Here is a 14,115-nt window from a genome sequence, read left to right as displayed (position 1 = left end):
CTTAAAATCGATAAAGTTTAAGAATCTCTTACTATAAGAAAAAAAAAAGACACCAATTATTCCTTAGACTAGACTGGCCACATCAAATAAGAAAAAGGGAAGTCAGCAGGGATGAAAATGTCCATTGTCCTTCTAAACATTAGCACATTGTAGAATTGAAATTGGCTCAGAAACACCAGACAGTAACCTAACAAAACTAATGCTAGAAACATTTTTCAAAATGATTAGCCTCTGACACAAGTAACTACTTTACCCTTTTCATGTAATGCTTTCTGAAATTGGTTATTAGCAGATCTCGGGGTGGACTGACAGCTATGGAGATTTGTGCCCTGAATTTCTCAGGGGAAAAGAAAGAAAATCCGTTGGTTGGCTGGATACACAGCTGCATAACTCTTTCTTTACACTGACCTGAATTATTCTGCCTTTCATCAGCAAATTTTATTGTCCATATTTACTTAATTGCAATTAAAAAGTCATCTGCACAAAGTAATTACTTCTAGAAAAATAAATATATACACACCACAAATTACCCAAATATATTCATAAAATAGAAGACCTCATATCAACCCTAATTTTCCAGGTAAATGAATACAAAATTACCTACTTCTTGGAACCCAGTTCTTTATTTCATGAATTTCCTTTCCCATCCAAAGAGTCACATGCAGATTATGAGAGCACAAAACCACTCTACTATTTCAAGATGGAACTTCATATAAACAACAAAATCATTACAATGTAATTCAATATTACCCTTGACAGCCTTTGTAAGTTTTAGAGAATTTTAAAAAATTAGTTTCCATTTTATCTTTTCAAGTACAACCCTAGTATACTATTTTCAACCAAAGAAATACATCTCTACACACCACTTACTGCAATACCATCCTTTTTTTGAAAGATCATTTATACCAGCAGTGACTGCTTTGAAAATTCACATTGATGTTCCTATCACTTTAAAATGTATTAATGCAAAATCTCCCACCATCCTCTCATTAAACATTAAAATACCCAGTAAAATAAACAGCCAAATAACACCATTAGAAACTGCAGAGTAGACAAGTACACTAGGAAAGGCAGTAAACCTTCAAGTCTGAAACAAGTGCCAGAAACAGTAACAGCTAGTAAATGCATGTAATCAATATGAGCAAAGAAACAAATTAAAACTATTTTGCCACACAAATATATGGACATACACAGCATATTAATGCACATTTCTTTCCAAAGAATTTTACTGATAAAAAGCCAAATTTTGAACATATGACAAAGTAACATGTAATACTGGGGGGAGGGGGGGGGGGTGGAACACAAAGCAATTCCAAATACATTTTGTATAATACATATATACCAAATTCTTTTGCTGAAATTACCTATGTTTGCTGAAATCTCAAATACTAGCAGTTAATCACATTAAAAGCACAGCAAACAAAAAATTAAAAAATCAAGATTACTTACCAAATTATGATTAGTGGAATTAGAATCATCTTCTGGGAATGGGATGTAAACAGCTAAGGCCACACAATTGGCAAAAATAGACAGTAGTATAAATATGTCAAATGGTCTGGAAAATCTCGTTAAGGAACTCATGACTTATGAGTATCTGCAAACTTTTAAGTCTAGTTCTCCATTCCAGCATCAACAATGGTAAAGCAAGTCTTTGCTTTAAGGCAATCTTTTGACTGATAACTCTGACAAACACTCCATCACCTTTAGTTATAGCACTATATATACACCATATTATTTTCCATCACAATGATCCTTCAACGTCCTCTTCCTTTTGAGAAGAGTGAAAACTATTACTCATGCTGTCACAGAGCACTTTACATTAAATTCCAAAGATGAATATAATTATCCACTCTTAAATCTACATGCAGGTCATCATAATGGGCAAGGAATACTCATGGAGCTCTTCTGTCCTTATATAAAGGTTTCATAAATATACATTTGTCCAAAGGAGGAAAACCATTGGAAATAGAGTTCATAGCAGGATATGGGAAAGATTCTCAGAAAACCACAACTGTTCTCTAACAGGAGAGCTAGAAAGCTGTGCAATTGACACAGGAAATTTCCGAGCCACTCCACGTCTCTGACAGTTGTATTCCTGAACCCTGGCTTTGGCCAAGCCAGATGAAAGATTAGGTGAGTTGAGTAGAAAATAGAATATAATAGAAATAGAATATGGCTGGCTTGGCAGCCACACAAAGAGAGGCTACAGACTTCCACACTGACAACAGCATGGACTGCAGCTCTGCTTTCTATACTAGGGCTGGACAACAGCAGTGGGAACCTGGAGATTCCTTCTGTCTTCCAGAAAAAAAATGCCTTCCTTTTCTTAAAATTCATGATATGAAGTTCATCCTTCAGTTCATCATTGATTTTCCTTTCTCACAAGATATTTTACTGTTCTCAATGACCAGGAACATGGAGGTACCAAGATGAGCCCATCTGTGGGAGCTTGGAAAATAACTGCTTGGACCTCAGCTACAATTTTTGGCATCCTTTGATGCACAACTTCTGGATATGCTTCCATAAGAGTCCAATAAAAGACTGGGGGTAAGAGTACTAAATATATTCAAAAGCATATTTTTGTCAGTTTAAAAAGTTCCCTGGGAAAAAATAGGGGGGAAAAAAAGTCCTACAAAGCCCATATGTCCTAAAGGTGTGTTACATTTTGTTTGCTGGCCTATTAAAAGTTTGTCATCTTGAGGGCCACTTTTATGTCTACAAAGCTGGCCTATTAAAAGTTTGTCATCTTGAGGGCCACTTTTATGTCTACAAAGCAGATCAACATGAACAGCTGCTACATTGTGTACAAAATAAAGTTAGAACAGCATTTTCCAGCCTGGATACCATCACAAGACTGACAACCTTGTTTTATGATGTGGTGCTGCTGGGACAAATTCTCGCTGAGTTATTCCACTCCAGATCCATAGTAATTTCATTTACCTGACCTTAGCCAAGGAGAGGCCAATTTACTGAAATTAGTTGGACTTCTACCAGTTTAAATGAAAGAAGAAGCCATTTCACTATCTTTAATTTGCAATTGAATTTTGTACAAAGAACTGAGAAGCACCAATGAGTAACAGCTCTTATTGCCAGGTTGGCTGTTCTGTTTATAGTAACAAATTGAGTTTTACTTCAGTAATCTACTGTCTTGAACAGCTGTTTCCCATTACAGGGATGTTGCCATGGCTAATATGCTAACATTTTTCTCCTTGTACCCCAGCAAAACTATTTTCTATTTCAAAGCTTTTCTTGGTAATTAAATAATACACTAAACCAACACGCTATCCATTCTGCCAGAGAAATGCACATATTTCCACATCATAACCACTGAACTAAAGGATTTCCCATCACACAAGTCATCATGAACACAAGGCAGCATCTCTGCTCTCCCATCTAGATGAACTTGCTTCCAAATACGTTTGGTGGGAGACATAAGTTGTACAAGCTCAGAAGATTATTGTATTTCAGACACTTGTGTGTAGTTAGAACAGTCCCTTGGCTTAAGCAAAAATTTTCCCTTCTTCTAGTATTGGGAAAACAATCTTTTTAAAAAGATTTCTACATCTGACTCATTTGCCCTAATGGCAGTACCCCAAATTGCAATATGGAAGATATAGGTTTGACATCTTTGGCCATCTCCCTAACACTGGATGGCTAAATACATTCCCATCCATTCTTCCTTATTTGGAAAGGCAAAAAATGCAATGCAGAGATTTTGCTGGAGTATGATGTTAGCTTGAAAATGTTCCCCAACCTCTCCCAGAAAAAAAGAACAGCTATGAGCTCTCCTCTGACTCCGAGCTGCCTACTTCAGTAAATGATATTCTGTGTCAATATGACACAAGAGACTATCTTTAACAGCAACTGAAGCCAAATTAACTCCCATTGACATTAATGACAGTTACCCACACATACAAGTGATGTAACATGTAAGTTGTGATGCTCCAAGAGATCCTATAAAACAATCCCCTTTATATGATCAGAAAATGTAAAAAAAACACTTAAAAAGCCAACTGCAAGAAAGGATACTTCCATTCTACTAGACTAATGCAGGCTCTTCGTATTGGATTGTTGAGGGATAAACAGAAAAGGGCACGGGGTGGCCGACTATTGGACGTATTACCCTGTTTTTTGCTCTTGGCATATTGCTGGCGTTTTCTTTGGGACAGAGATCCTACAGGCTGGGCTGTGGTGGTACTCATGTTTTGGGCAGCCTTTGCTTGTCTAGCAGCATCGATTGCAGCTTGCCAAGATAGAACAGTTTGCTTGGATGGTGCTGAACTGTTTGACTGAATAGCTGGTCCGTCACCAGGGAGAGGAATCCTGGTGCTACTTGCATAGTTCACCTCTGTGGGACAAAAGAAAAAAGTACTGGTTACAATTGCTTTACACTAAAATGGCTCCAATACAAAAAGATTGTTCTAAGACCTCCTGGCAGCATGATGTTTGCATTACATACACAGATACATATGCATACACTTGTGCTGTGGTATATGCAATTGAACAGTAGAAAATATGCTTGGGAATCAGTTTTACAACTTCAAGATTGATCTAAGTATTAACACACAAACACTTCTCATTTTGATTCTTCCACTTACAATGTCTTTTTCTAACTGGATGGAAGCCTTCCTGTCCTTGTGTTTATTCAGTAAACCATACCCACCCTTTAAGATCAAGTTTGCTGTAGCACCTTTGCATTTACTACTCTCTCAATTTATTTTGGTCAAAAGAATAGTTGTTCCAAATTCTTACACATTGTTCAATTAAGAATAAGCAGCAAGGTAGAGGGGGAAGTTCTGTAAGCAAGTTAAATCTTGCCCTGCTTTGCATTCTCAAAGAAAAATGCGTGGATGCCTCCCACAAGTGAAGATCCAATACTGTCTGTGATAAACACGTTCACAAAGCTCTGCTGTCTTGTGCACAAGGAATCACAACCACGGACCCATTGTAAAAGGATTAGCTCTGGTTCTGTAAAAGGATGGTGTTGGGTTTTGCTTCTTGATGAGAATTTAAAAAATAAACTGCACCTTCCAAATAATAAACGAGTGCTCTTTATGCAGATGACAGCAAAGAGGCAAAACACCACCTCCTCGCAAGGATCCTTCCTCGCGAGCTCTTTGACTAGCGCAACAGTCTACTCCTACATGCACCTGTAGGAAGGAGAGGCTCCTGAGTGCGATTCAAAACTTGATGCCTGGGTGGGGAAAAAAATGGAGGAACGGCACAATATACGTGCTGGGAATTCGGGCAGGCAAGAGAGATGACTGTGAAACCGATCTACCCAGGCAGGGGAGGAAAAATCTCTCCCCGTCAAGCAGCGGAGAGACAGGGAAAGCACAGCCCTCCCGCTCCAGACGGGGGGCACAGACCACGGGAGCGCCGTGGACGCGGCCGAGGGCGGCGCCGGCCCCCGCTCCGGGGGCGCGGGAGCCCTAAGATGCAAATGCCCTAAGATGGCTCCCCGGGATGGCGGCGGGGAGTGGGGGGGTCACGGCGGGGCCCCCACGGAGCTGCCGCGGGGAGCGGCACCGGCGCGGCGAGCGCTGGCCAGCGGCGGCGCATCAACAGCTGGGTGACACGGGGGGCAGAGCCGCCGCGGGGGCAAAGGTGGCACAGCTACCTCCAACATTTTCCCAAAGCATCCCTGCTTCCCCTCCCGCCCCCTCTTTTCTTTTTTTTTTTTTTTTCCCTCCCCCAGATATAAATGCAATGGCACAGCCATCTCCCCCGCCTTCCGCCTGCCCTTCGGGATGCCATGAAACGTGGCTCGGCGCAAATAAACCACCCACCTACTCATCTATCTATATAGCCATCGTCTTTTTAAATGGATGCTCGAAAGGGAAACAAAGCCCGGGTGACTGCGTTCCTCGGGGGCAACACAAACTTGCTGCTGATTGAGGAGGGAGGAATCATTTATAAACAACAGCGGGGGCTGTGGCAGCGCCGGAGCCCGTCGGCGGAGCGGATTAGCGGCGCGGAGCCCCGCGTCTCGCCCCCGTGCGCCCCGCCGGGCAGGGGCCGAGCGCATCGCGCCCGCCGCCCTGCCCTCGGCCCCGCCGCCCTCCCGCCCGGCCCGGGGCAGCCTCCGGGAGCCGCAGCTCCGGCCAGGTTGAGCCCCAGGTACACACGGATGAGGCAAACGCAGCCCCAGCCGCGTCCTCCGGCAGCTGATATTAATGGCCCCAGGACAAGGGACAGACGCGCATAAATGCACTCGCACGCTGGTCACACGCCGAGGGCAGCACCTTGTCCCGCCTTCGCCTCAGCCCCTGCCCTTCGCGGTCCCTCCTCGATCACAGCCGCTCATTCCTTTCCCATCCCAAACCGACCCCATCCTCAACCCCTTCCCTAATCCCCCCAATCCCCGACTCCCAAATCCCTCATAAATCCTCCCCCGCCCCCACCCTCCCCTCAGCCCCAAGCACGCCGCTGCCCTTGGTGGGCGCCCCGGCTCTTACCTTCAGGGTGCTGCTCGGGCTGCGGCTGCTGGTGCATTTTTCTCACTTTCTCCAGCGTGTGAGAGGAAAATGAAAAAAGAAAAAAGGGCAGAGACGCCCCCCAACCCCACCCCGAGCCAGGTGCGCGCTGCCCCTGCGCTACCCGCTACCCGACCCCCATGGTAGTGACTAGAGACGTGCGAGGGGCTGCTGCTGCTCCTCCTCCTCCTGCCGCTGCTGCTTCGCCGCTGCCAAATCCCTCCGAGTTTGGGCCAACATGACACTCACATCCGGGTGACACGGGATCTCTCCATCCCTAGCAACCCGGCTGCTGCTGCCGCCGCCGGCTCCTCGGTCCCCTCCTGCCGCTGCTGCCTGCTCCCCGGTCCCCCTCCTCCCGCCGCCGCCTGCTCCGCCTCGGCCCCCTCCTCCCGCCGCCGCTGCCGCCGCCCGCCCGCTCGCTCGCAGTCCCCCCTCCTCCCGCCGCCGCGGGCTTTAACTCCCTCGCTGCTGCCACCGCCGTCACCGACACCTGCTGCTGCGGCCGGGCGGGGGCGCGGGGCCGCTCCGACCGCCCGGAGCTCCGGCACCGCCGACAGAGCCGCGCCCGCCGCCACCTGAACCCCGTCAGCGCCGCACCTGCTCCCGGGGCCCCCGTCCTTCCCCGGCCCCGTGCCCAGGGCAGGGACAGCGACAGCGCCCGGGGCACCGACCGCGGCGACAGCGGCTTTAGCGTCTCCCTGTCCCCGCGCTCCGGGCACCGTGCCCCGCTCCTGGCGGCCCAGGGCTCCCCGGCCGCTCCGTCCCTGCCCGCACCCTCTGCCCTCACCTCCAGGAAAAGTCCCGAGCTATCCCAACGCCGAGCTCTCCGCTGACCTGTTGAAATGCTGACTTCAAGCTAACATAGGATCTTCAAAGTTTATCCAAATAAATAAATTGACTCGGGAAAAAAAATCATTTCGGCGTTACCTTCCACTGCAGAAGCCTCAAACATTCATTTCGGTTTTGTCTCGTTGGTGGTGAAGCTTCCCCAGAAGGGTGTCTGGAGGGACCGTGAGCTGCTACCACAAAGGAGCAAACTCGGGACAGCCACCCTCCCTTACGGCGAGGCAGTGTTTCAATCACGACAAAAAGTGATTAATGAAGTCTAGTAAGAATTACAGACATAAATTCCAATTTGAAAAAAAACTGATGCTTAAAAATTATAGTTTGTTTTCTCTGCAATGAACATTTCCCCATATTTTTTAAGAGTATTTCAAGCCACAGTCAAACTCGGTGGGTGTGAACCCTTATCTTTGACAAAAAGCATTAAGAAAACTTTTCCATTAAACTATCTCTACTACACCTTTCCTCTGCCACTTTTGTATTCATGTGCCTACCCACTCTTTCATCCATTCTTCATCCACAACTATCTCCATCTAATTAATAATAAATAACATCTACAGACAGTAATTAGAAGAAGAGCAATAAAACCTTAATACTGCTGATATTCTCCAGGGATCCAGTGCAGAATGCCCAGCTAGCAGCTTTATAAGAAGCCCTCCGTTAGGTAGAGCCTATCTTTTTTGGCTTTACCTTTGTTAATTGAAGAATTAAAAAAATAATTAAATAGCATCAAGGCTGATTTAGAGAGCAGCCTTCCACAGATGCTTCCTCTTTTCCAATTTCCTGACCTGATTGGCTCAGCTGTTGGAGGTTTGGTTGATTTGGGAACCACCACACCCTCTCACAGGTGTCATTACAGTGCAGGTGTTTCCAGTTTAAACAATCTTAACGTACTTAGGTACTTGCCTTACATGTCCAGAAATTAACTAGGACTTCTCAACAGCCAGATATTTATGCTTGGTAGATTTTTCAAAAGTATCTAAATCAAGATTAGTTGCCTAACAACCACTGCAGGCACTGAAGAAGGCACCTCATGTGCTTAGCAGGAGTCAGTGCCTAACCCAAGTACCTAAGAAGTATCTTGGCAAAGCTGGACTCCAGCATCCAAATAATTTTTTTTAGTTAGGCTCATTAATTTAACCACTGAGAAATTTACATCTGCTAAGGTTTGGGTCTAACACAAACAAAAACATCCCCCAAAAAACCGCTCCCCTTGCAAATGTTTTCATAAATTTCCTGATTTTGGCCTCACCAATGTCTATTTTCTAACCCCAGTCCTTATAATGACCACAGCAATATGAACCGAAAGCTACCAAATACTCCTCAAAATCAATAAAACCATTAAACAGAGAAAAAAATTTCCCAGTTGGTCCAAACTTGTAAGCACACAGTTGTGCATATTTCAAAAGCTAACTGTCCCTTTATTGCTAGATCAAATTACCTACTACATTTTCAAAACAAAATTAGAGCTAAGAAGAAAATGGAAGTCTGTTTAGAAACTTTTGTGGAAGTATTCGGGAACACTGATAGTCTTTAGTTACAAAAGTGCTAATTACTGAAGCCATCAATTCTCCTCTGAACAGTTTTCCCTTCTTCTAGAAACTGGTGTCCAGTTGTTTCTCTAGGATTGCTTCACTTTTCTGTCACTTTGACATTGGTTGCTCACTCCTGAATTAAATGGCCAGCATTCTGTGGATGTTTTAGAATATGTCCCAGCTACTATAACAAGTGATGACATTTTGAATAGAAATAACCATTGTCCAGAGAAGAAATAAATATGGATGTTCCCATGTGTCATACCTCTGTGCCACACCATACTCAGTGTACTTCATTTATATGTTATAGATTGGTAGAGCAGGGAGCAGATACATTCAATATTATAATACATTTATTGCAGATTTCCAGCTAAATAACCATCATTCCCCTCTTGATAACATTTACTGCTTCTCAGGGATTTATTCTGTGTAAGGCAAAGAGGCAGATGAAGAAACTGACTCAGGGATATTGCAGAGAGCCCATTAAGAATTTTGGGGTGCTGTGCAGAAGGATAAACCTGCTTAACCAAAACTTCAGCCACTATGAACTGGTGGAGTGGAGCACAGCAATGCTGTGAAGGAGATCATTGCAGGAAGCAAAGCCAAATCCAGTTGCAATGCATGTGGGAGGAACTTACCTCACAAATACATAATTTTATAAAAAATGGGAAGCTGCAGAAGTGACCTCATCCTTTACAAGGGAGAGATTCTCACTCATGCAGGTTAATCCATTATTAATTCTAATAGTCCAGCAGAAGTTATTACTATGCTAATATATACTAAAGTATTACTATCCTTATTCATGGGAGGAATATTTTAAGGAAACATGGCTATGTTGCAAACAAGGATTTGCAGGATTAATTCTTGTCCATGTACTGCATTTCCTTTTAATTTTGTATATGTTTTCAGGTGCAGGCTCTCTTCTTGTCTACAGACTTATATTTTCATTCTTCTCATCTAAAGTATGATGGAGCTACAGTTTGAATTTGAAGATTTAGTTCGAATTTTTATCTAAAAAAGACCGTGATGAAATTTAAATATGTTCATATATTGTTTATGTCAGATCAGTGAATATCACCTTTCTGATGTCACTGTGAGTAAGGGTGACTCTTTAAAGAACTTAAAATAGCACATTGTTATTGTGGATGTAATTTGCATAGAAAAATATAAAAAGTACAGACTTCTGAAAACCCATTAACTTGGATCTCAAAAGTAGATAAAAATGTACATAAATGGATTTTAAAATACATTAATCCACTATAGGATAAAAACGATGAGAGGGAGGCTTAATTGTCCGTGTTATTGACCTTATTCACACTTGAGATTTAATAGGTAAAAGAACTTTCACGAGGATAAAATGCTGAATTTTCCTATGTCCTCTGCAAGAATAGTCTTTTATGGTTTTGCATCACTGGGTTTTTTTACTAATTTGCATGAGCAAAGTGTCCTGATACTAAGCATAACTTTTATTTTCTTCTCTCCTATTTATCACTTAAAAAAAAAATTCCAGATACAAGAAACCTACTACACTGAGGTCTTGCCATGTAATCATTTGCATATTAACTCACCAGAAATACCAATTTTTGAAAGGTGAATATAAATTGAGTAAGACTACTTCAGTCTAGCTGGAGATTTAGCTCTATATTTTGTGAAAAAAATCTCATCCTGAAAATTTGCACAAGGACAGGGAGAGACAGAGGGAGTGAAAAGGAAGGGAAAGAAGGAGGGAAGGCAGCAGGATGCATGGACAATGCTCTTTTCATTTGTTTGCCTGAGCTGAAGCTTCAAGTGGATGAAAGAAATGGATGATGCTCTCCAGTATTGCTCACCAACTCAGCAAAAGTCCAATGTATTTTGTCCATTCCCTCTGCAGAAGTTCATAGAATGGTACCCATAGCTAGCAAGGAACAACTGCAAACATGATTTTGAATTAAACGTTTCTTTTATATATGACTTTAAAAGACATATAGTCTGCAACTATATTTTTCATTATCTCTATATGCAGTGTAATCTGCTCTGAACACAATGAAATCTGTCAAATCTAAAATCCAGTTGGACTTTTTCAAAACAAATTACTAAGAATGTAATGAAATGTGTTTTCCTGACTAATTAGATTCTTTGGCTTTGTGTGGCTTCAATTAGGATGCTATTACTCAGCAACACAGTTTATATTCTTCCAGCAGCTCCCTCTTTTAGCTGCAGTTCTTCACTATTTTCAGTGTTTACCACATCTTTTCACCAACTTGCTTTGACTGAAAATACCACTAATTAAAAGTTGCTGGATATTCTGTTGTTCTTTATCTCAAAGCTTCATTTCCTAGTCATCAAAAATGAAAAAAATCATCTTCTCCTTGTTCCCCTCTGATCTACAGTCATGGGTTGTCCTCACATTTTTCTCCAGGGATTCCCTGCTATTAATAAATACTTTCCACTCCATATGTTATCCACGTTCCAGAGCGCTCTCATGCCTGTGCCAGTCCTGCTCCTTTGGGACCCAAGTGATTTGGCTTTGGTGGGCACCAGACCAGGTTTCCAGCCAGAAATTATTTCCAGCTCTATTACTGTGCTAGCAAGGTGAATTGAAATGGTGACAGCAGGACTACATCACCTTAAATTTAGAGTATCCATATTTAGGATAGAAAATATTTAAACTGTTGACTGCAGGAACACATTTCAAACTGTCATTTAAGTAGATTCAAAATTTTCTCTCAAGAGTTTCATCTCTATTTTTAGTGCTCGGTAGAATGATGATTTCACAGATGGGCAACATAGCCAGCTACCAAAAAAAATTCCACTACACATAATTGTGCTTGAAAATGTCACAGCAAAATGGATGGATGACTCACAGTATCAGCACATGTGCCTCACGCAAACAAATAACTTTTATAAATACAAGCCACACTCCAGGTTTTTTCAGAACGTTCTGCTGGTGGCTTGTGATGGAGTATCAAAACCCCGCACCGGAGGCTGGAAGACAACTAAAAACTGCACAGACTTTAGGCAAGCAAACACATCCGTGTGGGGGCTCTCCCCCGGCGCCTGCAGGAGACAGCAGCCAGGCAGCTGCAGCCCCGCCGGGGCCGGGGGAGGCTCCGCCAGCGGGGGCGGCCGCTCCGACCGCCCCCCCCGGGAATTCCAGCCCCGGAGCTGCTCCAGGCTCTGCCCGACCACCCCCAGCGGGAATTCCAGCCCCGGAGCCGCTCCAGGCTCTGCCCGACCGCCCCCCCCGGGAATTCCAGCCCCGGAGCCGCTCCAGGCTCTGCCCGACCGCCCCCCCCGGGAATTCCAGCCCCGGAGCTGCTCCAGGCTCTGCCCGACCACCCCCAGCGGGAATTCCAGCTCCGGAGCCGCTCCAGGCTCTGCCCGAGCGCAGCCCAGCCCAAAGGAGCGCACAGTCCCTGCGCTTCCGACAGAAGCCCTTTGATTTCTCCTCCGAAAGCCCAAATGAGCCCTTTGAAATGTAAACTTGCTTTGCAGTTTTAAACCAACTCTATCTGCTTCCTACCTGGGAGGGGTTTTGCCAGAATAAGTGAAATTTATTGGCTCTGTATGAAATATTAACAAACTGACACAGATATTAGGGAATGTGTAAAAATTCAAGTGTTTTAACATTTAGCAGAACACAGAGTGAAATCAAATTCTCAGGTTACTAGTCAAATTCTTCAGTTACTAAAATCACACATTACCTGGGCTTCAAAAATTATTTCTCTCTTGGCAGATAGAGGAAATTGAATTTAGCAAATTTCTCCGTAGAACCTTTCCCAAACTGACTTTAAACATTACTTTGAGAGACATTCCTTGTCATAAGAGGACTACAGCTGCATGGTTGAGCACACCAAGGTCAAGAAATGTCCTACTTCATTCTGGGGCTGTGTCATGACACAGTTTCACATGATCCATTCTGCCTTTTGCAGGAATACGTGCTACACCATATGCAGGACAGCCAGCACTTACAGCCAGAAATGAAAGGTAAATACTGTCATATTTATCTTTTCAAACCATTAATTAATTTATGTATTCAGCAATGGATATGACACAAAATGTATTTCAAACTTATTTTGTTGGAAGGCAATTTTCTACTGCAGCAAAAGCACACAGGATTTGCCCATACCTGTTTCACAATGAGAAATAAGCACAAACTGGTTTTAAAGTAGGAATTAACAACAGTAAGAAGAAAGCTTTCTCTCTGTGCTAACTGGCACCTACTGGGGGAAATGCAGACATGGCTCTTTGCTGGCATTGGCACCCCAGACTGAAACAGGAACAACAGATAATGAGAAGATCACAGGCCCATAGAACAAGGGGAGACACAGTAACCACATTAGAGAATGGGGGAGGTAAATATACAACACTCCTGAAGAGGAACACAAGTCTAGATTTCAGATCTAGAGCAAGTGTTTGAGGTAATTTTTATTTAAAATCTGTCAGTCTTACAAATAGATCAATGAGCTGCATTACTCACAGGAGTAAAAGACTGTAGTTAAATAATTTAGAAAGTGTGGTGTAATCTCAATACTAAATGATATGACAATAATTTTTCAAGTGCCTCACCAGGTAGAAGAGGGACTGTCACGCAAAGGCTCCGTCTTTGGCTTTAACATTAACACCTTGAATGAATGATCAGTCTTTGTTTTTATGAGTATCTAAACACATGTATGAGTTATGCATTATTCAAAATTCCTTCCCCTGTCTCTCCAAATGCTGTAGGATGTCCAGATTTCTATCCTACCGAGAAGTTTTCTTCCTGGCTTTATGGTGACATTGAACAAAACACAGGACCATGTCAGGTCAAACCCCTCACAACAGTGCTTTCACTGGAGTTCAAAGAGCTTGAAAGGACAAAAACATAAATGAGGAAGCAAAGTAAATATCCCATCATATCATAAGGCTTTACTGTGTAGCTCTTGACAACACAAAGACCAGCTTAATGGACTAGGGAAACAAATCCCTATAGAAAAGCACTGAGGGATCACGTTAGTAGTAGACAAGGCAACAGAGGAGCTTTCAATCAGTAATAGAGGAGATGCAAATAACAAAATTCTTCAGCACACTACAGACTCTCTTTATGTGTTTCAGTTAGCAGGTGCAATTACCAAAACGGGCTTGTGAAATCCACTTTGTCACTTAGAGGGTTTGGGGATTTTTCTGTCATCAGAGACATCACTGCCCAAGCACATCAAATGAGGATGTGCTGTGATGTGTTTAATTCCATGGAAATATTCCAGGTTTGCATTGTATTGATATTTCTAAAACAACTA

General features: G+C 43.2%; 1 protein-coding gene across 1 annotated transcript in view; it reads right to left on the bottom strand.

Annotated features, from left to right (window-relative positions):
* CACNA1D (calcium voltage-gated channel subunit alpha1 D) overlaps window positions 1–6,565 on the bottom strand; it is a 168,669-nt gene extending 162,104 nt beyond the window's left edge. Inside the window, 3 exon segments of the mRNA XM_036391279.2 lie at window positions 1,450–1,555; window positions 4,030–4,348; window positions 6,459–6,565. Coding sequence (XP_036247172.1) covers window positions 1,450–1,555; window positions 4,030–4,348; window positions 6,459–6,495 — 462 coding nt within the window. The 5' untranslated portion in view covers window positions 6,496–6,565.
* Window positions 6,566–14,115: the final 7,550 nt, after the last annotated feature.

Source organism: Molothrus ater, chromosome 11, assembly GCF_012460135.2.
Source record: "Molothrus ater isolate BHLD 08-10-18 breed brown headed cowbird chromosome 11, BPBGC_Mater_1.1, whole genome shotgun sequence".
Classification (NCBI taxonomy): Eukaryota; Metazoa; Chordata; class Aves; order Passeriformes; family Icteridae; genus Molothrus; species Molothrus ater.
Note: the sequence above shows the minus strand (reverse complement) of the source record. Positions and strands in the feature narration are given on the sequence as shown.